The sequence below is a fragment of the Eschrichtius robustus genome, chromosome 5 (assembly GCF_028021215.1).
Source record: "Eschrichtius robustus isolate mEscRob2 chromosome 5, mEscRob2.pri, whole genome shotgun sequence".
Taxonomy (NCBI): domain Eukaryota; kingdom Metazoa; phylum Chordata; class Mammalia; order Artiodactyla; family Eschrichtiidae; genus Eschrichtius; species Eschrichtius robustus.
In genome coordinates this window covers 81,932,066-81,959,791 of record NC_090828.1, presented here as the reverse complement: position 1 = coordinate 81,959,791, position 27,726 = coordinate 81,932,066, and the positions used below count along the sequence as shown (strand labels likewise).

The 27,726-nt window shown below is 43.3% G+C and overlaps 1 protein-coding gene across 1 annotated transcript in view; it reads left to right on the top strand.

Annotated features, from left to right (window-relative positions):
- KIF5C (kinesin family member 5C) overlaps positions 1-27,726 on the top strand; it is a 170,467-nt gene that overhangs the window by 89,627 nt on the left and 53,114 nt on the right. Inside the window, exons 9-12 of the mRNA XM_068545144.1 lie at positions 133-237; positions 903-1,051; positions 14,687-14,835; positions 25,461-25,636. Of these exons, the coding sequence (XP_068401245.1) occupies positions 133-237; positions 903-1,051; positions 14,687-14,835; positions 25,461-25,636 (579 nt within the window). The remainder of the gene's footprint in view (positions 1-132; positions 238-902; positions 1,052-14,686; positions 14,836-25,460; positions 25,637-27,726) is intronic.

The window sequence follows — 27,726 nt, the reverse complement described above, 5'->3', positions numbered from 1 at the left end:
TTATTTTCCCCTGCATTCCAGGAGGATTCACATCAGTCCCTTCCTCCCCGCTTGCCCTCCTGTGAATTGGAATTTTCTCCTCTGTGCGTTTGCTGTCCTGTGCAGCTCACTGTTTTCTCTTCTCTCTGGTAGGTCAGCAAAACTGGTGCCGAGGGAGCTGTTCTCGACGAAGCTAAAAATATCAATAAGTCTTTGTCTGCTCTTGGAAATGTGATCTCTGCCTTGGCAGAAGGGACAGTAAGTGATCCTGTCTCCATCTATTAAATGATATTATGAGAAGTTACCTTTTGGGTTCGTGTACTCTCTTTGCCACGCACCCCAGAGATTCATTTGTTTTTGTTCAGAAAGGGACAGGGGGAATCCTGGCTGTGGACGCCCTGCTTGCTGGGAAATCTAGCCCATTAAAATGTGTGAATGGTGATGCTAATTTCGTATGACCCGGGTGGTCCCAGAATGGGTATTCTAAACTTTGGCAAGATCCAAAGACCAGGCAACAGATTTTTTTTTTTTTTTTTAATTAATTTATTTATTTTTGGCTGTGTTGGGTCTTCGTTTCTGTGCGAGGGCTTTCTCCAGTTGCGGCAAGTGGGGGCCACTCTTCATCGCGGTGCATGGGCCTCTCACTATCGCGGCCTCTCTTGTTGCGGAGCGCAGGCTCAGTAGTTGTGGCTCACGGGCCTAGCCGCTCCGCGGCATGTGGGATCTTCCCGGACCGGGGCACGAACCCGTGTCCCCTGCATTAGCAGGCGGATTCCTAACCACTGCGCCACCAGGGAAGCCCCCAGGCAACAGATTTTTATTTCACATGTTTCTAAGCCCAGTTCCCATCACTAACTTGCTTGCCTCTGTATTTTCTCTTTGAATGGGCTGTAATAGCCAATATTTTTTCTTTTCCTAAATAGAAAACACACGTGCCGTACCGGGACAGCAAGATGACTCGGATTCTTCAGGACTCTCTGGGTGGGAACTGTAGAACCACCATCGTTATTTGCTGTTCTCCCTCGGTATTCAATGAAGCTGAGACCAAGTCAACGCTAATGTTTGGACAAAGGTGGGCGTGGCCTCTCATAACCTATGCTCTGAGCTGGGTCTTAGGTGTCAGGAGTGAGTGGCGAGGGGCTAGGGTCAGAGAGGGAACAGAGTAAGGAGGCAAGCAGCCTGTTAGTAAATTGCATCTAGCAGGTGACCTGTAAACTTGAGGCATCATTTATTGAGGCCAAAGGAACAATTACGTTTTAAAATAATGGGTAAGAATATGCCTATCAAAGGTATGATGCTGAAAAAAACAACTCAAGCTTATTATACATGTGATTGTTGGTTATGCAGTGGAGTGTTACTTTTGTTCGTCATGGAATTAAGTCTAACTCTCAGGTTCACAGGATTTCAAGTGTATATAACTTGACTGGTAACTACCAGCCTTGGTAGTATGATTAGTGGTACCACTACTACCAGTAACTACTTCAATATTTGGGATCCATTGCAAATTTGCTGATAGAGTAACTGAAACTTAGGTGATTGTAGAGTAGTTGCATAAATATAAAAGGGTGGGGAGAAGAAATCCTGACACTCACCCTGGGGGTAGGAGATACAGCATGTATGCTGAGGAAAGGGGAGGATGGCAGCCCTCTTCTCACCTTCAAACATGTCCGAAGGTGATTTCCTAGATGTCTGAGAATTTTACTAGGTAGGCAGCAAGGACAGTCAGTAATCCTACAACAACATTTGTGGGTATGGGTTAGTTCATCCCTTCCTTTCTTTTTCTTTTTTTTTTTTTTTAAAGGAAGGAGTCTTATTTATTTATTTATTTAAATTAATTAATTGATTTTATTTTATTTTTGGCTGTGTTGGGTCTTCGTTTCTGTGCGAGGGCTTTCTCTACTTGCGGCAAGTGGGGGCCACTCTTCATCGCGGTGCGCGGGCCTCTCACTATTGCGGCCTGTCTTGTTGCGGAGCACAGGCTCCAGACGCGCAGGCTCAGTAATTGTGGCTCACGGGCCTAGTTGCTCCGCGGCACGTGGGATCTTCCCAGACCAGGGCGCGAACCCGTGTCCCCTGCATTGGCAGGCAGATTCTCAACCACTGCGCCACCAGGGAAGCCCCCATCCCTTCCTTTCTTGATCTTCAGTCATGGTCTGTCAGTTTCAGGTGTTAAGCCCCATCCTCCCTGCATGGCTGCCTCAGGTGCTAGTTCCCAGAGTGCTGGGGTGCTGTGGCTTGGGGCAATCTGAGCATCTTCCATGCTTAATGGGCTGAGCCTGAACCTGAGGTTGGGAGTTGTGGATTCTACTGCTGTCATTCCCTTCAAACAACTGTGTGATCTTTAGACAAGTTACCAGTTCTCTGCGGGCTCCAGCTGCCTTATGCACGGAGCACTCCCCCTGCCTTCCTCCTGGGAGTGTGTTGTGTGGTTATGCCTGAGAAATCGTTTAAGATGCCTAGCGAAAGGCCAGATGGTGGTCGGCATTCTGAATGGGAGATTGTTACGGCTTGTTTAAACCGCATTAAACCCCAGTCATTTCCTGAACCCTCAACAGAACATAGAATTACCCAGTCATGGCACCTGTGGGATGTCTAAATAAATAATAATTACACTGAACGGTTGTAGAACTAATATATCTTTTAAATTAGATTTGGGTCCTTTACTTCCTCTCAGATCACTTCCTTGATTAGCAAAATGCTTAGGTCAATGGATTGCAGTAGGATAACACCTACTTTTTCTTAAGGGTCACGGAATACCTGTAAACCTGTATCTGTTTGTGGGAAACATAGAGTACTGTGGTGATCATCCTGCCTGCCCCATCTCTCCTGGTTTCTTAAACTTGAGCTTTAACAGTTTCCTCTGAAGACATGTTTGAGGAAACCAGCACTGAATGCGTTTATAAAGGGAACATCTCTTAAAAAAAATTCTCATCCACAAAGCAAAGATAATCTGAATCTTTGCAAGCCAGAGTCTTCCTGGGGCATGGGCTCTGTCTCAAGGCTGCTGCTGTTGGTAGGCATTTGCAACTGTCTATAGGAAGAGATTTAGGTATAAGTCTGAATGATGATTTTCTTCCTTCTGATCTCAGTGAAGCCATCATCAGTATCATCATCACTAGCACTTTTTTAAAGGAACTAGTGTGTGCCAGGCATGTCAAAATCCTCATAGAAATTCTGTCGGGTAGGCATCTCTCCCCTTTGTGCAGAGGATGAAATTGAGGCTTTGGCTCCAAGCCATTAGGTCCTGCCCCTGAGACCACACAGCCAGTAAATAACTAAATGTGCAGGATGTTACAGGGCCGAGACTATATCATTTGACCCACAACCTCTTCCATGTGGGCTGGTTGATCGGGGACCTTGATGAGCACAGCCCTCTGGGGTCAGTTACTCCAGCTTTGAAGCTAAGCTCTGCTTCTCACCCATTTTTTTCTCTCATTTCCTTCTCTTGGAGCCTGAATCTCCTTGCCTATAGGAAGAAATATAATAACACCTACTTCTAATAATTATTGGGAGGATAAAATGAGTTGCTTCAGTTTTTATGTAGCACAAGGGCTGGCACAGAATAAGGTGTCCAGTGATTGCAAGTTCCCCCTTTCCTCCATCTTTCAACAGGCTTGGGAAAGTCATGGCCATGCATGGGACTGGACTGAACGTGACATAATGTACAAGGATATGGGTGTAATATAAGAATCAGGACTGAATGAAGTAAGAATAGAATTAAATTTCTGGAATGAATGATTAAAGAAATCCTGCTGAAGAAGACCTAAATAGACATTTCTCCAAAGAAGATATACAGATGGCCAACAAACACATGAAAGGATGCTCAACATCACTAATCATTAGAGAAATGCAAATCAAAACTACAATGAGGTATCACCTCACACCGGTCAGAATGGCCATCATCAAAAAATCTACAAACAATAAATGCTAGAGAGGGTGTGGAGAAAGGGAACCCTCTTGCACTGTTGGTGGGAATGTAAATTGATACAGCCACTATGGAGAACAATATGGAGGTTCCTTAAAAAACTAAAAATAGAACAACCATATGACCCAGCAATCCCACTACTGGGCATATATCCTGAGAAAACCATAATTCAAAAAGAGTCATGTACCACAATGTTCATTGCAGCACTGTTTACAATAGCCAGGGCATGGAAGTAACCTAAGTGTCCATCAACAGATGAATGGATAAAAATGATGTGGCACATATATACAATGAAAGAAATGAAACTGAGTTATTTGTAGTGAGGTGGATGGACCTAGAGTCTGTCTTACAGACTGAAGTAAGTCAGAAAGAGAAAAATAAATACCGTATGCTAACACATATATATGGAATCTAAAAAAAAAAAAAAAGGTTCTAATGAACCTAGGGGCAGGACAGGAATAAAGACACAGATGTAGAGAATGGACTTGAGGACACGGGGAGGGGAAGGGTAAGCTGGGACGAAGTGAGAGAGTGGCATGGACATATATACACTACCAAATGTAAAATAGATAGCTAGTGGGAAGCAGCCGCATAGCACAGGGAGATCAGCTTGGTGCTTTGTGACCACCACTTTGTTGTACAGCAGAAACTAACACAACATTGTAAAGCAATTATACTCCAATAAAGATGTTAAAAAAAAATAAAAATAAAAAGACCCTCGGACTTCCCTGGTGGTCCAGTGGGTAAGACTCTGTGCTCCCAATGCAGGGGGCCCAGGTTCCATCCCTGGTCAGGGAACTAGATCCCGCATGCTGCAACTAAGAGTCCGCATGCCACAACTGAGACCCGGCGCAGCCAAAATAAATAAATAAATAAAATAAATATTAAAAAAAAAAAAAGACCCTTAGTATGCATACTAAAAAAAAAAAAAGAAATCCTGCTGATAATTTAGGATTCCAGGAAATAAATAGTATGTCAATTATATTTTCAAATGAAATAGGTTGGTCTATAATCTTTAGTCAGAGTCATCTGGATCCTAGGCTCCATGAGGACAAGGAGTAGTTTATTACCAGCCTCAGTTGTCCCAACAAGCACCTAGGACAACTAGGACACAGTAGGTGGTCAACAGACAAATGTTATCAAAATGAATGAGCAGATGAACCTAATGCTTATTATGTAGGAATCCCTAGAACATTAGAGCGGTTGCTGAACTATGACACCATTATGTCCAGAAATTTGGTTGGGTTTAGATCTGGTTTGTTTTCCTGCCTTTCATTAGAATTGTGTGAAATTTTGTTCCCTTTCCTCCATCTTTGAGTTAGTTAATGGATTCTTCAAAGACATCTAACTTCTCTGTGGGATCAATACCCGCTTTATTGTTAACTACACACATTGAACCCAATTACACGCAGACATGAGTCTGAACATCAGATTAGACATGGTATCTGATAGCTAATGAGATTAAGCACTATGAACTCAGAGAAGACTGCCGGGCATCTCCCAAATTCAGTGTAACGAGTGTTTATGATATTCTTGTTGCAGGGGTGGCCAAACCTAAGGGCAGCATGAAGTTCCTTAGTTCTTGCCACGTGGTTCTTTCAAGGACATGAAGAAAGTCCATGTTTGTTGCTAGGCTATACTGTATTGATGTTCTGAATAAAACAGTAGTAGGTTCTTTGAAGCAGTAGAAACATGACAGAGTGTACAGATGCCTGAGGGCAGCAGAGAGTCAAAAAGCCGTCCTCTGTCAGGAAGCTGAACACTTCCTGCTTTAAGGGATGGGAACTCAAATTAGAGCAGTTTCACTAATTTTTCTTTTTCATCTGGCTCCCAGAGTTTCATTTTTTAGTCTTTAATTACTCTTCCAAAGTACTTTTTTTTTTTTTTGATGAAGTGCTGTCAGGCATACTGAAACCTTTGGAGGAAAGGTAATGCGTTCTTTTTTTTTTTTCCTTAATAAATTTATTTATTTATTTGCTGCATTGGGTCTTCATCGCTGTGCTCAGGCTTTCTCTAGTTGTGGTGAGCAGGGGCTACTCTTTGTTGCGGTGCACAGGCTGCTCATTGCAGTGGTGTCTCTTGTTGTGGAGCACGGGCTCTAGGCACGTGGGCTTCAGTAGATGTGGCACACGGGCTCAGTAGCTGTGGCTCGCGGGCTCTAGAGCACAGGCTCAGTAGTCGTGGCGCACGGGCTTAGTTGCTTCGCGGCATGTGGGATCTTCCCAGACCAGGGCTTGAACCTGTATCCCCTGCATTGGCAGGCGGATTCTTAACCACTGCGAAACCAGGGAAGTCCCCAAAGTGCTTTTATAGCACTATTCAAAAAGGTTATTTTTACGTTTTAGAAGTATGAAAATCACCCAGTTATCAATTATCAAATCACCCAATCATGGAAGCCTATTTAATGTACCTTGATTTGTGATGGTAATGAGGGAAAGGTGAGTCCCCAGGGGGCAGACCAATCAGTTTAGAAAAAGCCTGAATCAGCACATTGTTGACACCAAGAGTTTGATTGATCCAGCATGAATAATTCAAAGGCTTTATTTATATGTTAAATGTGAAAGGAGAATGGATAGTTTAGGAAAAGCAATATTCTTTTTTCTTTTTCTGATATGCACTTTTTGAAAAAAAAAAATTGTTCCATTTCACGCTCGGTTTAATGGCAGCTGGATTAGGCAGAGCCTGAGTGGTGTGTGTGCAAAATGCATGTCCCCAGAGCATAAGAACAAGTTCCCTGCAGGACTAGAGCAAGCACTTTGGCCAAGGGAGGTGCTTGGCTGCAGGTCTGACAGAGGATGGAGAAAGAATCAAATCCCCCCCTGTTGGAGGGCCTGTTGCCAAACACCAATAGGGTTAATTTTTGCTCTTGGAGGAGGAAACGCTGTGGGTGACAGTTAGTTTAACCAGATGCCAAATCTTTATCCAAGCTGGTCATTTCTTAATGTTTCTCCAGAGATTAGAATTTTTCAAACGACAAAATTTAAAGCTTTTAATTTCTCCTTCCCTACATCCCCGACTCATGAGCAGGGAAATGGCCTTACCGGGAAATGGGAAGGTGCTTTGCGGCAGTCATGTGTCCAGAAGGTTAGGTGTTTTAGATGGGAACTAGGACCCAGAGCAGATTAGAAGGTGTGATGGTTTTATGTGTTAACTTGACTAGGCTGTAGTAGCCAATTATTTAATCAAACACTAACCTAGGTGTTGCTATGAATTTTTTGTGTGGATGTGGTTACCATCTACCATCAGTTGACTTTAAGTAAAGCACATTATCCTCCATAATACGGGTGAGCCTCATCCGATCAGATGAAGGCGTTAAGAGCAAAAACTGAGGTTTTCTGGAGAAGAAACTCTGCCTCAAGACTGTAGCATCGATTTCTGCCTGAGTTTCCAGTAAGCCAATTTCGATAGATAGATAGATAGATAGATAGATAGATAGATAGATAGATAGATATCCTCTCTGATATATAAGATATCAGATATATAAGATAACTTTCTCTCTCTCTCTTCTGTTGGTTCTGTTTCTCTGGAGAACCCTGACTGATAGAGAGGGAGGCTCGGCTACCCTCTTCCACCCCACAATGGGAAGATCTCAGTCTCTTTGTCTCTCTCTCATGCACACCATTCATCATGTGGAATCATACATTACAGATTTATTCTATGCATTGAAGGTGTGGGTTTGTCTAGAGCTCCTTGTTCAAATGCCAGTACTATCCTGGAGAGGGAAAGAAAATGCTGAAAACAAGAGATAGGAAGGTACCAAGAACAAACATCTTCCTGGCTGTTCCGGGGGAGGCCGAGGTAATTTGAAGAAACTCCAACAGTATGTAGTTTCTATATCATTTAGAACTGATCTTGGCCAGAAAGTACAAATATAGGCAATTATTCAGGAAATAGGTGGGGATGGGATTTAACAGGACATAGAGTGATGTGAACCAGTGGTTCTACGACTTCCCCTCTTCAACAAGGGCTTGATTCAAGTGCCAAATAATGGTGTCATCACATATGGGGGCTTAATGAAGGTGGTAGAAATGCACATGATCAGTAATCTTGGAAGCCTGGGCATGTGGTTCTGAACAAGTAAATTGCGAGTTCAGTGACAGAGTAACTGAGAGGTGCTGAGGAGACCATAACAGAACACACGAGGACAGAGGGGTAGAGTCTTCCTCTTTCCATCCTTCAGTGACATATGTCAGTGTATCCTTTTCTGACGTAACTGTCTTTGTATGGAGATCTAGGTGGAATACGTACTGCAGCCTCTGCTCTCTGTCTGCTGTGCTTGGTCTGCCTTCTCCAAAAATGGTTAGCATTCATTAGCTTTGAGATCTTTAAAAAACCTCCCTATGGGGAGACGATATATTATATCTGGTGCAGGCCTAGATCATATTATTTAAGTGGTGCTTAACTCTCTAAAGCAAGCTGAAGCAAAGAAAAACTGCAAAACAGATACCCTGATCATTGTACCTCTAAGATTTGGCTCATTCCTGCTAAGTAGGTCTTGCTATTAAGTTGTAAACCTAATGTTAATTAAGGTTCTTCCCCTAACTAGCCTTTGGTTAGGATTTTGCTCAGTGTCTGCTATGGTCATAGCTTGTGGAACAGGCATTTATTTCTGTATACAGCTTAGGGGATCTGGTTGAAAAACCAAACTGAGGATCTTTGAAAGTGAAGACTCAAGATTCTTCTGTGCTCCTTTGTGAGTGATGAGGTCACACTGGATTAATCATATGTTAGCACAGTGAAATTGACCCATAAAGATGATGAATGAGCAGTAAATTCATGGCTATGGTAAGGCTCCCATGGATTATTGGGTTTTTTTCCTGTATCAAGGAGGTGATGTCCCAAAACTATAGGGCTGGGTGGTATTGCTATTGCTATATAGCTTCAGCTAGAAAAAATGATAAAACCTGCCTTAAGAGCATTTCTTAATTTCTGCTATCCCATCAGTTTTATGTTTCCTTGTTAGCTCCCTGAAATTCTTTTGGAAACCAGGCTGAGCAGGAAATGCTCATGGGTCCTGGCATTGTGTCCTGAGTGCCCAGGATCCATGTCGTTTCACTGTGTTTGAACAGAGGGTCCAGATGTAACACTGCTTAGCGTGATTGACAGCTAGCACGTATGTGGAAAATGCCAAAATAAAAGAGCAAAGAGTATGAGAGCTGGAAGACACTTGGACATGCTCTACAGTGAACAAGGCAAAAACAAAACAAAACAAAACAAAACTCATCAGACCACTAGCTAATCCACACTGGCAGCAAAATTAGATAGAACCTAATCATTAGGCCCTTTTACTCTGTAGATTTTCCTAAAGTTCATGGTAAGAAGCAAAAAGAGATTATAGATGTTCAACATGCTTTTATTATAGGTCTCTTGTGGGAGCAAGGGACCAAGACACTCTTTATTCCATTTTGCAAGGTTGGTTTCAACCTCCTAGATAGGAGAATATTTGTTCTATTAAAAAGAAATAACTCCAGGCACAGAAGTTCAGTATCTCTCTTAGTAACTCTTGTTTCTTCCACAATCTAGAAATTCTTGTATCTGACTTGATTTCTTTCCACATCAGTTATTTTTCTTAACTTATTTTTGTTGAATATAACATACATATAGTAAAATACATTTAAGTATGCAACTCGGTAAAAATTTAAATATATATGTATATTCACATGTAACCACCACCTGGCATCTTAGAAGCCTTTCTTTGAACCCTCCCAGTCAGTACCCAACTCTCAAGGGTAAGTGTCATCCTGACTTCTGTCAACTTAGATTACTGTTTGCTGTCTTTGAACTTGATACAAATAAAAACATGCAGTATTATGTTGTATCTGGCTTCTTTTATGCAACATTGTATCTTTGAAGTACACTACATTGTTAGGTGTAGGAGTAGTTTAGTTTTCATAGTTGTATACTATTTTGTTGTATGAATATAACATGTATGTATCCATTCTACTGTTGATGGTTATTTGGATTGTTTTCATCTTGTGGCTATTATAAATGAAGTTGCTATGACATTGGTTGTCATGTCTTTAGGTGAACATATGTCCTCATTTCTGTCGGTTATATACCTATGAGTGGAATTGCTAGCTCAGAGGATATAAGATATTTAGTTTTAATAGATAGTACCAAAGAGTTTTCTAAAATGATTAGAATAGCTTATACTCCCTCTAGTAGCAATTGATTATTATAGTCACTGCACATCCTCACCAACACTTGGTATTATCAGTTTAAAATTTTTTAACCATCCTATTGGGTGTGTAAAAGTATCTTATTGTCATTTTATTTTGCATTTCCCTGAAGGCTAATGTTGTTTGGCACCCTTTGTGGGTGGTATTTATTGGCACTTCTTTTGTGAAGTTCCTATTCAGATCTTTGCTCAGTGTTTTCACCGGTTGTCTGCTTTTTTCTGATTGATTTATAGGGATTATTCTGGTTAAGTCCTTTGGCAGATATATGGATTGTTTATATCTTCTCTCACTTTGCAGCTTATGTTTTAATTCTTTTAATGGTGACTTCTAATGAAGAGAGGGTTTTAAATTTTTATGAAGTCAAATTTATCTTTTCTTTCTATTCTATTTAAGAAATTAATCTTTGCCTACCCCAAGGTCTTAAAGATACTCTCCTGTTTTCTCCTAGCAGCTTTATTGTTTTACCTTTCACATTTATGCATATGATTCATCTGTAATAGAATTTTTTATATGTTATTGGGGGAGTCGATAAAGATCGTCACCTCCACCCCCGCCTCAGCACCATGTACTGAAAGGACCATCCCTTCCCTCTGTGCTATATGCGCACCTTTGTTTTAAATCAAATGGCTACATAGCCGAGTGTCTGTTTCTGGATAATCTATTCTGTTTCTATTCTAAAGTTTCTGGACTATTTAATCAGTTTTAATTACTGTGGCTTTATAATGTGTTGATATTCCATCCTCTAGCTTTGTCCTTCAAAACTGTCTTTGCTATTCTTGGCCCTCTTTATTTTTATTATAAATCTTAGAATCGGGTTGTCAATTTCTATAGACACATGCAAAACTCCTGAGATTTTATTTCAGATTATTTTAAATCTGTCGAACACTTTTGGGATAATTAATCTCTCTCCCAATCAGTGTTAGCTGATTTCTTCATGTTCTACCTTTAGTGGATGGAGAGGCATGATGTTTCTGCCTCATTTGGGACTGAGTGGAGTCTGTCTAGGACAGCAGCAGGAGACATGGTTTCCCACCATTGTTCTCAGTTCCAAATGGGATTTGGGTTGTATAGCTTCCATCTGCTCCTCCGGATTGCTTCTGTACCATCTCTGCTCTGCTCTGTGCCCTGGGACATTGACCAGTCTGGACAACTACAATGGGCTCCCTTGCCTCTGGCTCCCGGTTAGGTTCCACCAATGGGGAAGGAACATGGGCAGGCAGTCATAAGGAGAGAAGAGAGTGAGGTCAGGGTATTAACTTCTTGACTCCTTCCCTGAAGGGTCACTTTGGGTTGGCTGTGTTCCTAGACCAAAGGCTGTTACAGCTTCTACTGGGAAGCCTTCTTTTTTTTAAGGGTTAAAAAATTTTTTTCATGTGTTCTTTTTTTTTAAAATTGAAGTATTGTTGATGTACAATATTATATAATTACAGGTGTACAATACAGTGATTCACAATTTTTAAAGGCTATACTCCATTTATAGTTATTATAAAATATGGGCTATATTCCCTGTGCTATACAATATATCCTTGTAGCTTATTTATTTTGTGCATTGTGGTTTGTACCTCTTAATCCCCTACCCCTATCTTGCCCCTCCCTGCTTCCCTCTCCCCACTGGTAACCACTAGTTCGTTCTCTGTATCTGTGAGTATGGACAGCCTTCTTCTTATAACTCTCTCCCTCTGGGACCCCTTTAGCCTAAGGGTGGTAACGGCACCCCCATCACTAATGTGGGGTACCCATTATCCCTTGTTATTTCCCATCACCCTTCCCATACCTTTTTTAAACTCTTCCCAATTTGAGTAGACTATCTCTTGCCAGGACTCAGATTACTACAGCAGTGGGAGAAAAAGAATTTTCTCAACAACTTAAAAGAACTTTGAGAATGAGGTTCAGCTATACGAGGGATAACCTTGTTGGGTCTGCTCACAAAATTGGACTTCTGGCTAAACCTGCCTGAGCATAGCATAAAGGCTCTACTCTTCTCTTTCTAGTATCACTGGAAATCAAGAGACTCTTTATGATGTAAAAAGTAAGATTAGTAGCCTTGGACTTCCCTGGTTGCGCAGTGGTTAAGAATCTGCCTGCCAATGCAGGGGACACAGGCTCGAGCCCTGGTCCGGGAAGATCCCACATGCCGCGGAGCAACTAAGCCCGTGAGCCACAACTACTGAGCCTGCGCCCTAGATCCTGCAAGCCACAACTACTGAGCCCGCGTGCCGCAACTACTGAAGCCCGCGCACCTGGATCCCATGCTCCACAACAAGAGAAGCCACCGCAGTGAGAAGCCTGTGCACCTCAACGAAGAGTAACCCCTGCTCGGCACGGCTAGAGAAAGCCCGTGCGCAGCAACGAAGACCCAACGCAGAAATAAAGGGAGGGAGGGAGGGAGGGAGGGGGGGAGGAATGAAGGAAGGAAGGAAGGAAGGAAGGAAGGAAGGAAGGAAGGAAGGAAGGAAGAAATCATGTAAAAAAAAAAGATTAGTATCCTCAAAGTATACCCTTAAATGTCCACAAGCATTTCAGCCATAGGTTACTGTTCACTTTCTTACTAAACTAAGTTGATAATGGATGCTGCAGTGTTTGTGCTTGTATCTGAGAAACACCCACGACACTGCCTGAGGATGTTAGAAGGTGAGGTGAAAGTGTCAAATTGGCATAAACTTTAAAGTAGCAATAAGATTGCTGTTATTTGAAAAATTAGAGTTGAAGCACTTCTGGGGACAGCAGCCTTAAGCTACAGTGAGTGAGGGAGTATTACGCTGAAATGATTACATTGAAATCATTTAACTCCTCTTTTGACAGTTGGGTTATTTAGTTGTCTGCTTTAGGAATTAATTTTTGGAATGACGTCTGCAGCACTGGTGAGGACTGCTGAATTTCTTTCACTGAAATGGAAATCATGTCCAAAATGTCATTTCATGACAACAGTAATTAACCCAAATCACACATCAGATAGTGCCGGCAAATGTGACAGGACAAGAACGGGTGGGAGTTTAAAATGAAAAAGTCAATAGCAAATAAAACAGGATATCACATAGTTTTAAATGAAGTTTTTACTTCTTTAGAAGTATGCAATAAGTGGAATTCTGCCATCATCAATTTACTTTTTTTTTTTTTGACATCTTAACATCTTTATTGGAATATAATTGCTTTACAATGGGGTGTTAGTTTCTGCTTTGTAACAAAGTGAATCAGTTATACATATACATTTGTCCCCATACCTCTTCCCTCTTGCATCTCCCTCCGTCAATTTACTTTTTAATTGGACAAGTCTGCTTATGTGTTCATTTTTGTGCGTAAGTCAGTGAATCATGTATTTGGTTTTCATTAGCGGCTGGAGCTCCCAGTGCCTTAGCTCTCACCTCTTGCTCCCTTGAGTTACTGTCTAAAAATCCACTGTGACATCACACTGCCCCCCCCCCCCCCAGCCATCCATCCTAGGAGGCCACTCCATCTCTTATACCCCAAGTGGCAAAATGGTCGCCATTAGACTTGTCTGTTTGTCCCACATATCATTCTGAAGAATTGTCTTAAACTGTGAGATACAAATAAAAATCTTAATTTCTGACTTTTCTTGAGAAAAGTGGGCCCTCCACTCGTACTTGGTGACAGTGCCTGGGTGGTGGGGAAGGATGTGCCCAGCAGGGAGCCATGGTCTCACCTGGCCAGGCTGAGTTCGTAAAGTGACCCATCTGTCTCGAGTGTCATGTGTTGGCATGTGTTAAACACATCAGGGATGATTCTAGGTACCAAATGTGAGTAAGAGAAACAGCTGATTTGTCTGTATATTTATTGGTATGAGAAACTGTAAGCTCCAAGGCCAGAGACCTTGTCTCGTTTGTCTTGGTATATCCCCAGTGTTTCATAGTTAATTGAATTGAAAGGAAGTTCTACTTGGGCAGATGAATCTGGCAGTGGTATGTAAGATGCTTAAAGGAGGATGCTGAATGTTTGAAAAAGGCTGTAAGTTGTTACTGAGAACATAGACCACGGTGGTGGCAGAGGGAATAGAGAAAGACCCCAAGAGATAATTTGAATGAAAATCCTGGGACTTCCCTGGTGGCGCAGTGGTTAAGAATCCGCCTGCCAATGCAGGGGACACAGGTTCGAGCCCTGGTCCAGGAAGATCCCACATGCCGCGGAGCAACTAAGCCCGTGTGCCACAACTACTGAGCCCGCGTACCTAGAGCCCATGCTCCTCAACAAGAGAAACCACTGCAATGAGAAGCCCGCGCACCGCAACGAAGAGTAGCCCCCGCTCGCCACAACTAGAGAAAGCCCGTGCACAGCAACGAAGACCCAACGTAGCCATAAATAAATAAATAAATTCATTTAAAAAAAAAAAAGAAAGAAAATCCCACTGGATCTAGAGACTGGCAGGAAGTAAAGGAGAAATAAAAACGAAAAGGTGAGTTTAGAGCCTTAGGAATAGTGGTGCCATTAATACAGCTAGGAGGGTGATAGGTAAAATTTCCAGGATCCCTCCTGCTCCCCAAGTCCCAATCTTCTGGCGTGAACGGAATTTGAGGCTTCATTATATTCATGATTTAGCAAATGCTAGTAGCTATGCTCAGAATTTTTTCCCTTATATTTTTCACCCCAGGGCTAAGACCATCAAGAATACAGTCTCTGTGAACCTGGAGCTGACAGCAGAAGAATGGAAGAAGAAATATGAAAAAGAGAAAGAGAAAAACAAGACTTTGAAGAATGTTCTCCAGCATCTGGAGATGGAGCTAAACAGGTGGAGAAATGGTAAGGAAGAATGAGAGGAAGAATGAGGCATGAGCGTGTGCTTTTTTCCCCCTACAACTGTTGGCATCCTGGGGCACTTGGGAAAGAGTGGATGATGGTGGAGCTTGGTCCTGCCTTGCAACCACCCATGTGAACAAGCAGATGTTGTCTTATTCCCTAGCACTGATCCCCGCCCCCACCCCATCACTTGGCTGACGTACATTCTTTTTTTTTTTTGACCCAAACTCCCTGATGGCTTTCGGGGGAAGGGTTTTTAAAATTTTTTTAATTTTTTAAATTTATTTTTTGGCTGCATTGGGTCTTCATTGCTGCCCACGGACTTTCTCTAGTTGCGGTGAGCGGGGGCTACTCTTCGTTGTGGTGCGCGGGCTGCTCGTTGCGGTGGCTTCTCTTGTTGCAGAGCACGGGCTCTAGAGTGCAGGCTTCAGTAGTTGTGGTGCACAGGCTTAGTTGCTCCGCGGCATGTGGGACCTTCCCGGGCCAGGGCTCGAACCCGTGTCCCCTGCATTGGCAGGCGGATTCTTAACCACTGCACCACCAGGGAAGCCCCTGACATACATTCTTAGTGTGGGCAAGTGACTGTTTACAAGGTTCCCTTAATCTATTTGCAATGAGATACGCCTCTATCTATTACTGTAATTCACTCCCTGGTAGCCATATTTGAGGTTTAGAGGGCAGTGCCCAAGACTTTGGGGGCTCTGATTGCTTTTGATTAAATGAAAAATATCATTCTCTCCTATGTGAGTCTTATAATCGATTTGGGGTTAAAAGTCACCGCTGGCAAATATTTGCATTTTTATTTGCCCAATTCATCTTCATGCTCTGCTTCTTCAGAGCCAGAAATAGAGGATTCCTGAAGAAACTCTGTCCTAAAATGGAGCCTTAAAGGCTTGTTTCGTGACTCATTTTTCTTTTTCCCTGAAACATTCTCTTTGGTTTGTTCTGCTCAAAGAAAACATCTCAGAGGGCTGACATGCAGTGGTGGGAGGGTTGTGGGCGAGGTGCTGAAGAAGGGTTTCCAGATCGAGGCTCGGACAGATTATTTTAATGGTTTTCACTTGGTGACGGAGGTTAGAAGGTAGAAGTCCCCCTTTTGTTTTTCACTGAAACAAGGCAGCTTGGTGTGTGTGTAGGGGAATAGTGGATAGTTGGAGGTTGTTCTTCAGATTCTCTGCTGCCGCATTTGGTACTTATTTCAGGTGCTGCATCAGATCTCAGTCTTGGGTAAGTGCAGGAGCCTAGGGGCGGCTGTGCAGGTTTGGCAGGTAGTCTGCCTGCTTATAACTGCAGAGTTAGCAGCAGATCGTCTTGTGATTATATGTTTGCCACTGTTTTTGCTAGGAAGGGTGGGGTGTCCATGAGCTACTGTTCAATTGAAAAAACAATTACGTGGCCAACCAGGATTCAAGAGAGGTTCAAGAAATGACCTAGTAGCCTAAATAACACAATTCTTTTCTTTTGGGGAGATTTTCTAGCTGCACAAGTGTTTTGAAAGCTGCCAGAATTATTGAATAATTCAGCACCTGCGGCTGGTGGATGATTCCTTGCAATTTGGCAGGAGTAGGAGAGTGGGGAGGAGTGCTTGGCAAGGCAGGGAGTGGCTGCATGAAATTTTGTTCTATTTCTGGGATTCTCTTGGGTCACTTCTCTGCTGGGCAACTGGAACATTCAGTAAAGCCTTTTGACAAGGGGAGGGGGAACTGGCCTTAGAAACACTGTGGTGTGGGCAACTAACCTTGTTTTTTTCTTTTCTTTCCTGTCCTTTGCCAAGCTCCAACCCTCCAGTTCTCCATCCCTCAGTCAGCTGTCCTCTGGGGTCTGCCCACTGCCCTGTTTGCCTAACCCACGCTCATGCCTTGCATCTCTTTTGGGCACTCTCCCCTGCTCTTGGACTGTTCACTTGGCGTCATTTTAATTCTTTGTCCCACCTTGCAGATCCACTCAGAAATTTACCGTTTTCCATGCCCTATAGGGTGAGATCCTACCTAAGCCCTTAACTTACATAATTCAGGAGAACTAATGTATGGTTTCTGACACGTGATAGACTTTCATAAACGTCTGTTAAGTAAGCATGTGTTTAATGCAGTGCCGGAGATTAAAGGGTGAGCAGTCAGGCATGGCCTCTGCCCTCACTGAGCTTACAGGCTGGTGGGGGAGATAGGCTCCAACCACGATGAATAACCGTGTGATGCTAATCTGTGCTGTTCATCAAGAAAGGAAAGTATAAGGTGCTAAGAGTTATTACAGCAGAGGGCCCTGAGCTTGACTCAAGTCAGCAAAGATTTTCCCCAATAAGTGACCTAGGGAATAAGATCTGAGAGAAACAGAGCAGTTAGCTGAGCAAAATAGGTGAGGGTGGAAGTGCGGGTAGGGTGGGAGGAGCCAGGTTTACAATGACCCTGAGGGGCGGGAGCGTGAAGGCCAGTGTGGAGATCTGGGGGTGGGCGAGACCGGCTGAGATGGGTGAGAGGGACAGGCAGGGCCGTACAGGGCTATGTAGTCCTTGTTCAGGATTTTGGTCATTATCTTGGAAGCAGTGAGAAGCCATTCAAGGATATTCAGCTGCAGATCGTATGATGAGATTTGCATTTTTGAAGATCCAATGGTTGTGTTGGGGGATGGGCTGGAGGGTGTGGGAGGAGGGCTAGGACCTGGGGTGGTCTTCCAGGGATGAGATTATAGTCATTGAATTGAGAGACAGGGCAGTGGAAAGGGAGAGAGATGGATGGACCGCAGACGTATTTAGGAGGTGAAATCAGCAGGGCTTGGCGAGGAGTAGGCTGCAGAGAGAGAGAGTGTCAAGTTTTCTAGCTTGCTGAGTTGGATGGAGGGCAGAACTGCTCACTGAGACAAGAAACACAGGAGGAGAACCAGAAGGGAGACAAGGGAGGTGAGGAGGGGAGTTTGAGGTGCCCATGCAACATCCAGGTGAAAATGCCAAGTAAGAAGTTAGGTCTGGAGCTCAGGGGAGCTGCCATGGATCTTTTGGAGGTAATTGAAGGCATAGGTAGGGGTGAGGTCCTCTATAGACTCCTGAAGAGAGGAGAGGGAAGAGAAGAGGGAGGGTCTTGAGAGACCCCTCCACTCACCCCCACCATTACCGTGTAATCACTGAGTGATTAAGAGTAGGGAGATCCATGGAGCTCTCCTGTCCGGCAAGCTAACACTTTTTTTTTTTCTGGAAGCAAAAGTTTTCAGATGTAGAGAACCTACTGTAGTGGTATAAAAATGTCAGGCAGGAAAGGAGACAGGTGGAGGCATGGTGGAGTGGTCCTTTGACCAGGTATGAGTGAAGGACTATTTTAAGGATTAACTGCACATCCAACAAAACCCGGAGGCTTTCTGTCCTGTTCGGAGACTAGGCGTTTAATCCTCCAGCAGCCCTTGAGGCAGGATAGGAGACTCGCTCAAGGTGACTCCACAGGGCACTTGACTCCTGAATTCATTCTCTTTCCCTTGTGGGTGCAGCCTGCGTGCAGCCCTGGTGGTTTGTGTTTAGGCCACGGAGATGAGTGTGAAAAGGAGGGACTGGAATTCCTTCCGTGGTGTCCCGTGCACCCTGATTCCTCATGGTCACGAGGGCACGGCCGGGATGTGTCAACTAGAGAGCAGGGATTTTGAGAGGTGGAGTGGAGAGAAGAGGCAGTGCCCTCCACTAAAACCCAAGTGGCAGGATATTTCCAACTTTCTTTTGAAATTTGGTACGCACATTGGTTCTAAACTTGTGGGAGGGCAGCCGCTGAGTTCACCGCGGTGACGGCTATGCATGGATATTCCCAGGTTGCAGTCAGAACGTGATAAAGGAGCGTTGTCAGCTGTGTGCACCTCCCTTGGGAAAGAGATTCCTTTCCTTGCACAGTGTTTATAATTTAAAAACTTGGCTGCTCCACTCCAGTGGTAGGAGAGTAGGAGAAGAGGGGTGTAGCAGGGAAAAGCATGCATACATGTGCATGCCTGTGCTTTTGCCTGTTTGCTGTTATACAGAATGAAGTAGGAATACAAAGGAGTAGGAAAGGCAAAATAATGTGATGTCTCAGCGGCCAGTTGGGCCCAGGCAGATACTGTAAGTAAGTGAAGAGCGGTACGTCTGATACAGTTGGCCACAGGAGAGAACATTTCCTGCCCGAAGTCATTCAAAAGCCATGAAATACTATCCTATTATGTGCCTATAGGCTGGACCTCACCGCATCCCCACCTATATTCTTATAGCTTAATGGGCTACTTCCGATGCGAGCTTGGTGGTTTTCTCCACTGGGTGTAGTAGAACACTGATTCTCAGAACATGGCCTGGGACTCGTAGTAATGCACATACCACACCAAGCCTTAATTCATTTCTGCCACTGCCATTCAGGCAGCGTGGCCCAGGGCATGTGCGTGGGAGCTTAAGAGGGGGGGGAGTCACGCCTTGTTTTTACAAAGCAGGAGTGGGGAGAACCCTCCACTCTCCTGGCTCCATTCCCCACTGGGCCAGTGAAGGTCCTGCCAGCTTAAACAAAAAGAGAAAGCAGGGAACTACATTCAGTATCTTGTAATAACCTATAACGGAAAAGAATCTGAAAAAGAATAGACGTGTATGTATAACTGAATCACTTTGGTGTATGCCTGAAACTAACACAACTTTGTAAATCAGCTATTCTTCAATTAAAAAAAAAAAAAAAAAAAGGCTATGAGTGACTCACAGAACCGAAAGAACAGCTGAGGAACTGGGCTTATAAGGGACCACACCTGGAGTGGATCCCCTCTAAACGTGTTTCCATCCTTGTCTCGTGCGTTGGGAGACCCAGAGGGCCTGGAGAGACGGAGGATACTGCGCTGGGTGGTGTGCTTTGTCTGGGGAAGGACAGGACACGCTGATGTGTTGTCCGACCAAGACTTCATGCACTGGAGGGGGTAATTCCTCACAAGGCAGTCAAGGTGCTGTTGTGAGAATGGGTGTTGAGTGTCTGAAAAACAACACATGTCCACCACAATCTCCTAGTGACATCTTGTGGGCTAAAATCGATGGGCAGTCTTTCTGGAAATCTGGAGGCTCTGTTGGCAACTTTAGCCTCATGGAAATTTGTTCAGCCTGCTTGCTTAAGGACAGATAGAGGGAGTGGGCAGCTGTCAGAAATAAGATCTTTCTTTTTTTCCAGCTCTGTTGCTTGTTGATCGTATGTACAGAAAGGATTCGAACCATCCTGTAAGTGGGGGTAGATTTAGGTAGTTCAGCTTCCACTTCACCGCTGCCCCCTCCTCCTCAATCCATCAAGAAGACTCTAGACAAGAGGATGGGGAAGGAGGGCTGAAGGCCCAGGGGCATGCTGCTTAGAGGGGGGTTGAGTCCATAGGTCCCAGTCTCTGCCAGGTCAGTCTTTACACATGCCCTCTTCTCTGGTACTTCTTTGAATTTTGTTCTTTAAAAAAAAATGATAACTTTTTACAAGGGCTTAAGTCAGAAAAAGAGGCCCTGGATATCCAGGTGTCAGAAGTGCAGGGAAATGACCTGATGAAACTGCATATCTGCAGCATCTCTTGCATAATATAATATTTTCTAACAGAGAGGATGTAGATTTACCCCATCTGCTGAAGTCATGCAAAGAAATTATTTCATCCCAATCTGAGAAGGTGTGGAAAAATCAGCAATCTCTAGAGCAGATTTGTTCTCCAGATTAAAAAACCTGCCAGGCCAGCAGGCTTGGTTCCCTAAGTAGCTAAATCTGTAACCTCGAGGCTGATGGGGGCTCCGTGGAACTGTGCAGCCTCCGTAGTTGGGACACAATTTGCTTTTCTGGCATTAAATATGTAGAAGATGCTGGCCCCTCTCTCAGACTCATGATTATTGTAGAACTTCAGAAGTTAGCATTTCGTTTGAGAGCTCTAATTTGTTAGGCCCTCTTCCTTCTTTTGAGAGCACAACGAAACACTAATAGAAATACTGATCGCTAGGAGAATTGTGTGGCCTGTTTAAGAAGAATGTAAAGAGGATGCAGAGTCCTGGGTGACCAGTTTATTAGAAAATTGCTGCAGAAAGGATTAGAGAATGTCTTAAGCTTCTTACAATATTTTGAGGAAATACGGTAAAAGATGCTATTTGAGTGCAAAATAATCCCATAAAGGAATGATTTTTTTTAAACCTCCCATTTATATAATGACATCTTGTATCCAGCTGCTCTTACCCATCTGGCAACTTAAAGATTTCCTTTTCGTTTCTTTGATATAGAAATTACCTGCCATTAGGTCTGCCACTGGGCCGGTTTAATTGGTATTAAAAGAAAGTGCCTCCTTTGCCAGATCTGATCTGGTTTCTGGCGGAAGCTGTGAGTGACCAGCCAATCTTTGCCCTGGAGCTGCAGAGAGAAGCCAATTACCTTACTATGTTCTCCAGAGGCTTTAGGGACTCAACTTATGAAAAGGATAACTAGCTTGTTGCTACTTCATGTGTGAAATTTTAATGAATTACTGGCAGTCTAATGGTTTTCTTTCTTTCTTTTTTTTTTGAAAAAACAAAACCCCAAAAAGCCTGTTTTAGCATTTTTTAACTAATAGCACTAACAAGAATTTTTGATTAGTCTGTCATTCTTGTTTATTGCAGTTGATGGATTTCTACTTTTTGTGGAAATATTGTTTATGCCCTCTGGGGGGTTTTCATTTTATAATTAAAGTGCTCTGCAAACCTTATAGGTATGCTCCAACTGAATGCTCCTGTGTACACACAAATCGTTTTAGTCCTTAAAGGTAATTACATCTGACAATAGGAAATTAGGAAATGCCAGAATGCTTATGTAAGAAAGGGAAATGTTTCTTGCCGGGGTGGGAGGTGGAGTTTTCATTCTAAAATATCAGATGCTTTACCATATTATAAGCTCTTTCCTTATAGACAGCAGGTATAAATCCTCAAGGGATAAACTAAGAGAAATTTGCTTTTCATGCAAAGGAGAATAAAAATAAAAATAGATGCTAGTCTTCATTTGTGATCCTTTTCTTGTTCTCCTACCTCCAGATTTTAGGGCATTATTTCTCCAGGGTTTGTTTGCAGCTGTCTTCTGTGTTACAATCGGTTATTCCGTAATCACCTCATGGGGGCTTCTCCGGAGACCCCATCCACTGCATTGCAGGGAATATTCTCCATTAATGCTGTGAGATTGCCATGGAGACAGATTGCCTGGTGTCAGGTCCTGCATAGTGCTGGGAATTTACAATCCCCAGACGTGTTTGTGAGCTGGACAGTGTAGTTACCAGGGACGCTTCTGGAAGTCATTTCCTCGGTCCTTTGAAGGGCAGCGGTGTTTGGGAAAACCTGTTCTTGGTTCCTCTCTGGGCAGGAGCTGTGCTCTCCCCCAGACACCCTCTGCTTTCGTTCCTGCGTGTTGCTGCTTTGTTCTTCTCGGCCTGAACGGCTGCTGCAAAAAATAATCCTGACTGCCTGACCTTTAGAATAAAAACTGGGATGGGCTTGCTGTTTAGATGTAGATTTGTGGGGGACATGTTGATGCTTAGATTCAGAGAATTGTTCAAGGGAAACCAGAAAACCTGCTATAGGTTTCAAATATTGTTTTCATAATAATAAAAATAAACCCAAATATTGTTTTCATAATAATAAAAATAAACCCAAGTGGGAAGCAGCGGCATAGCACAGGGAGATCAGCTCCGTGCTTTGTGACCACCTAGAGGGGTGGGATAGGGAGGGTGGGAGGGAGGGAGACGCAAGAGGGAAGAGATATGGGGATATATGTATATGTATAACTGATTCACTTTGTTATAAAGCAGAAACTAACACACCATTGTAAAGCAATTATACTCCAATAAAGATGTTAAAAAAAAATAATAAATAAATAAACCCTAAAGGCACTCGTATGGCTGTATTGTATTTTTGGGGGGAACTGAGCCTAACTACCAAAGGTATTGTGAAGACCCCAGAAACACTAATCTCAGGATAAGTAAAAATGATATTTTATATGCAAAACCTAAAAAGTTGACAATTCGTCAGGAAGAGGAGGGGATAAGAGATGGACTTTTGTGTTTTTTACATATACTAGTTTAATTAATCTTTAGAACAGTGCTGTGTTAAAGGCATTGTTATTTCCTCGCCTTTGCAAAAAGCAAGAGATTAAGCAGGAGATGGCTTGATAGTAGCTAGAGCTGTAGAAGGTGCAGGGTGGCTTAGTGTCCCGCTTTGGCACTGACCATGTTTATGCAGTGTCTGTTGGTCACTTTCAGGTGCCTCAGAGCAGCGTTGGCTAGCTTGTTGAACCTCTCTAAACTGGGACAACTCTGGAACTTTGTAATGTTATAACTTCTCAGTGGAAGAAGAGGGCAGCTTTAGGGGTAGTCAAACCTGTGACTTTTGGTTAGAGCAGGTCACCCACTGCTAGGTTGTGGGATTCATCCCTGACTCCCGCCCACCCAGACAAATGGAAATACGCACTGGGCAACTCCTTAGCTCACCCCAACCTCACGATATCACTGCCTCTGTGGCCGTTTGGAAACAAAGAATGCTGGGAATCTGTCCTTTTGAGATGTTTTTGTATCTTACCTCTGGACTTGGGCTGAATTGGCCTGTGGACAATATGACTATATTCTGGCTGGTTTCTGGTCTAGTGCAGTTAAGAATTTCATCTTCATTATGCTTTAGCTGGAAGATCAATTCATACTGCACTGGATTGCCCTGTTCACAAATTTCAGAAGCTAGGACTGAAAAATTAGAGATACAGTCATGATCCAAGTGGGGGAAGGACATTTACCAAAGTGTTAGTGGTGAAATTCTCTAGAGAAGGAACAGAGTTGGGAGGTAGAGGTGAAGGAGGGCTTTCAAGTTTTAGTATATACTCTATGGTTAAAAAAAGATATTTACATATATATTTTTATAATTTTATATATATATAATGTTTTGAAGCACACACACACACACAAATCCTTAGGAACTAGAACATGGTACTGCTTTTATAGCCCATGGACATAGCAGGCTGTAGATAATATAGATCCTTTAATTGGATGAAATCTGGTCTGCACACTAAGGTTGTTGATGGATGCTTCAAACCAGGAATTGGAACTGAATGAAATAATGATTTGGTTCAGATTCAATTCAAAGGCTACTCAGATATTCTGGTTTTGTTTCAGGTCAATAATTTTAGAAAAAGGCTTAGGTACAGTACAGTGTAGTTGAGCTTCAGAAGAAAAAAAGGTTGGCTCAGTTTTGTATTCAGCAAAGTAATCCTTTATTCCAGGCTTTGCTTCAAGTTGCTGCTTCAAATGGAACTGTGATACCAAGGTGAAATCATTGAGTGTTAATTTTATTTGAAGTGGAGGCCTATGGTACCATTTAGTGATTATCAAGTGAGATAATGGAGTCTTAAGCAGCAAAGCTAACCCATCACAAAGTGCTTTGTTTATATTGAGATAAATGTACACAATCAGTGTTCAGGTGGGTTTCTTGAGACTTGATATATACTGTTCATGAAGCCATGGATTAGGAGTTCAGCTCTTCTCTCATTTGTTTTTGGGTGTTTTGTTTTTTTTTTTTTCCTGTGAGAAATTCCCTCTGGCTCAGGACAGTTTTCCTGGGGAATTTCCACAGAATGCATTTTAGGGGCTGAGAACTGGGTGAGGCTTGGAACGTTGCAGACACTCACTGATTGTAGCAAACTGAGTGTGAAACTGATGGTAAACATTGTGATGGAAAAGTATGTTTGGTTTTGGTTTGCTTTCCAAGAAGATATTTAAAAGACACAGTTGAGCCACATGGTTTTCATAGACTCCTTTTTATGCAGTCTGTCTTTGCAAGGTGGTTTTCTTGTTGGGGATAGCCGTGCGCCAGCTTGAGAACTTCACCTTTTCCCTCAACTTGAATGGTCACATTTGGTACTACTTCCTTCGAAGGCTCCATAAATGCTCCTCTGCAGACTGAGAAGCGGTATGCAGAGTGTCTGCATGATATTCTAGACGGGCTGCTTTTTCTTTCCTGGCATTAGCTGATATCACACGAAATTATTCTATTTGAACTCTCCAGTTGAGACAATTAATTCTGACTTCCTGGGGGAGAGGGTGGTAGTGGGATGTGTGTTTGTGCGATGTTAGTCAGAGTTCCCGGGTCCGGGGCTACCCTGACTTCCTGTTTCAGAGCCAGACATTCTCAGAGTCTGAGGATTTGGGCCCTACGGTGTTCTATTAACAATGGCGAATTCGTTGCTTGATTTGGCTGTTTCTATTAATGAAACAGTAACCTAATTAATTGTAATTTTTTTTAGGATGCCTCAGAGGTCTGTTTCCCTTTGAATCAATCGCTAGAGAGAATATGATTCTAGTAAAGCCCTAGCATATTCCTCAACAAAGAAAATTGTATGCAAAATTTCTGGGTATCGCTGCGAAGTTGGAGAGCTTGTGTGGTTGATGGAACCAGTTTACTTCAGTGATGCATCACGAGGGAGGGAATGTTACGTAGTCTACTTCTTCCTTAGACCCATTTTGGTCAATTCACTACGACCTTTCTTGTCAAGTAGAAAGAACACAAGCTATAACTCTCTGCAACAGTTCCTTATTGTGTCCTCTGTGTCTTTTTCACGGGAGTGACTATTTTTGGAACTCTTCCTGGAGGGCTGCATGCTGAATTTCTTCAATCCCTAACTCCTCTCGGCTGTGCTTTGCAGGAGAAGCTGTGCCTGAGGATGAACAGGTCAGTGCTAAGGACCAGAAGCCCCTGGAGCCCTGTGATAACACGCCCATCATAGACAACATTGTTCCTGTGGTTGCCGACATCTCTGCAGAGGAGAAGGAGAAGTATGATGAGGAGATCTCCAGTCTCTACCGACAACTGGATGATAAGGTCTGTATTCAGAGATTATAGACCTCACACTGGTGCAGAAACTAAAAGTAGCAGGTCCTAGATTTACTGGCTGGAAGCAGCTCAAGCCCCACGGAACTGATGTAGGGCTGCAGACTGATGTTTGTGCCTGTCTTCCTAGTATTTACCCTAGCTCTTCATTGGGCAGACAGACTCAGGGAACTGGATTCATGTGGAATGGAAACTTGATTGGAAGAGTGGAGTGTTGACCTGGGTAGACAGAGTCTTCACATCTAGAAATTGGATGGGGCCTTATCATTGCATGAGAGTAGAGGCTGCGTGATCTTTCTTTAATTGTCCCTTGTTTTCTTCTCTGGGCCTGTCCATCACCTCTTGGAAATTCCAGCAGTGTCCCAGCTATAGGGGCAAAGGTGGTAGCTCCCAAAGCTCAGGTGTGTACTTTAATCACGTAGCTCTAAGACCCTGGAATGAGGAGCCAGTAGTAGCAGCAGCAGTAAGGCTGTTTTCAGGGGCATCCTCGTGAACGAAGTAGTTTGGACATGCTGGGATGTCTAATTTCATGGCAAACTTTTGGGGCTCAAAGAACCATGTCAGTGCACAAATTGGAATAAAGGAAAAGAGATCTTGGAGAACACTGTATCATTCGTTCCCAAAGAAGGTCGTGTTAGGCATCCCAGAAGCAAAGGAAATTAAATTGATGTTTCACGTGATCTTGGCATATTGCCCTTGGAATATCTAAATCCTTTCAGTTCATTTCATCAAGGTTGCTGATATTTTTGGTCTGATTTAATCTTTTATGCTGTGGTTCAACTCAGAGTGCTTGGGGACACCTCTGGCTTGGATGAAGCAGCTTTGTTATGTTAACGTTGTCATTAATCTTACAGGCCTGTCTCTTCTGAGTAAAGCTCAGTCTGGTATCACCTTCACAAGGGAAATGTGACTGGTTGCCATAAGGAAGCTGGTTCTCTTTGTGCCCATGACTCTGGGGGTTTGCATTACAACTGCAGTGTTCAACTGGGGTCGCCCTACCCTTTGGGTAACATTTAATAAGATATTCACACCGTGAGAGCTGCGTTAATTACTCTTTAGGCACTAGACATAGTTACCCTTCCATTTCTACCCAGGTGTTTTATGTAAAACCTCAAACAAAATGAGAGAAAAGGGAGATCAGTAAGTTAGTGAATAGTGTCTGTGGATTTCTCGATTTCTCCAAAGAAATGCTATTGTTTAATAGCATTTAGAATTGATGGTTCATTTTTAGTATCCCCAAAGAATCCTGGATGCGGGGTGATAACCTGATTCTGCTCTCTATTCTCTATGAATAGAAGCCCGCAGTGATTGGAATTGGTATCTTTTACCTTCGCAGCATGAGGATTTCTCTTTGCTCTGAGGGAGACTTTAGAGTCTTGAATCCAGCTCCTGAAGTGTAGGAAATGCCAGGCCTTGGCAGTTCTCAGTTGGTAGCTGGCAGAGGTGACCCTAGAGCCTCTGCCTCCTAATGACCAACCTAGGACATTTTCTGTTATATCATTTTCCTTTAGCGTGTGTTTTGAAAACCCTGTTAAGCACACATTTTGAGATTAGCATGTGTGGTCCATCACAGGGTGATGTTGAGAGATCTGGGAGAGGACTGAGCCCCAGAGCCTCAGCCTGGGGAGGGGGGCACCAAAGCTAGTGGTTTGACCTTCATATCTCTACCCATGGATGGCCTGATTATGACTTGTCAGCTGTCATTCTTATTTGTTCTCCTCTTAAAGGTTCTAGGAGCTATTTCATGCTTCTGATGAGGTAGGTGGTGTGATACTTTTGAGAATGCATGAGTCGGGACAGGGCACCTTCATAGATTATTAGTGGCAGCGCTGAAAGTATTTAAGTCTAGATGAGAGGCTAGCCCAGGGTGGTTAGATGACTTACATCAGCTGTAGGTGGCAGAGCTGCAGTGAGATTACACATCTTCTGACTCCCAGTCCAGTGCTCATCCCATTTTGGCCTGAGCCCTTGAAATGAGGAACTTTTCAGCCCTGATGAATTTGTCTAGAATGCGGTGGGAGAAAGACTATGCGGTCTCCTCCCCGCTGCCTGCTCTGTCCCTCCGTGCTGCCCCTCCAGGG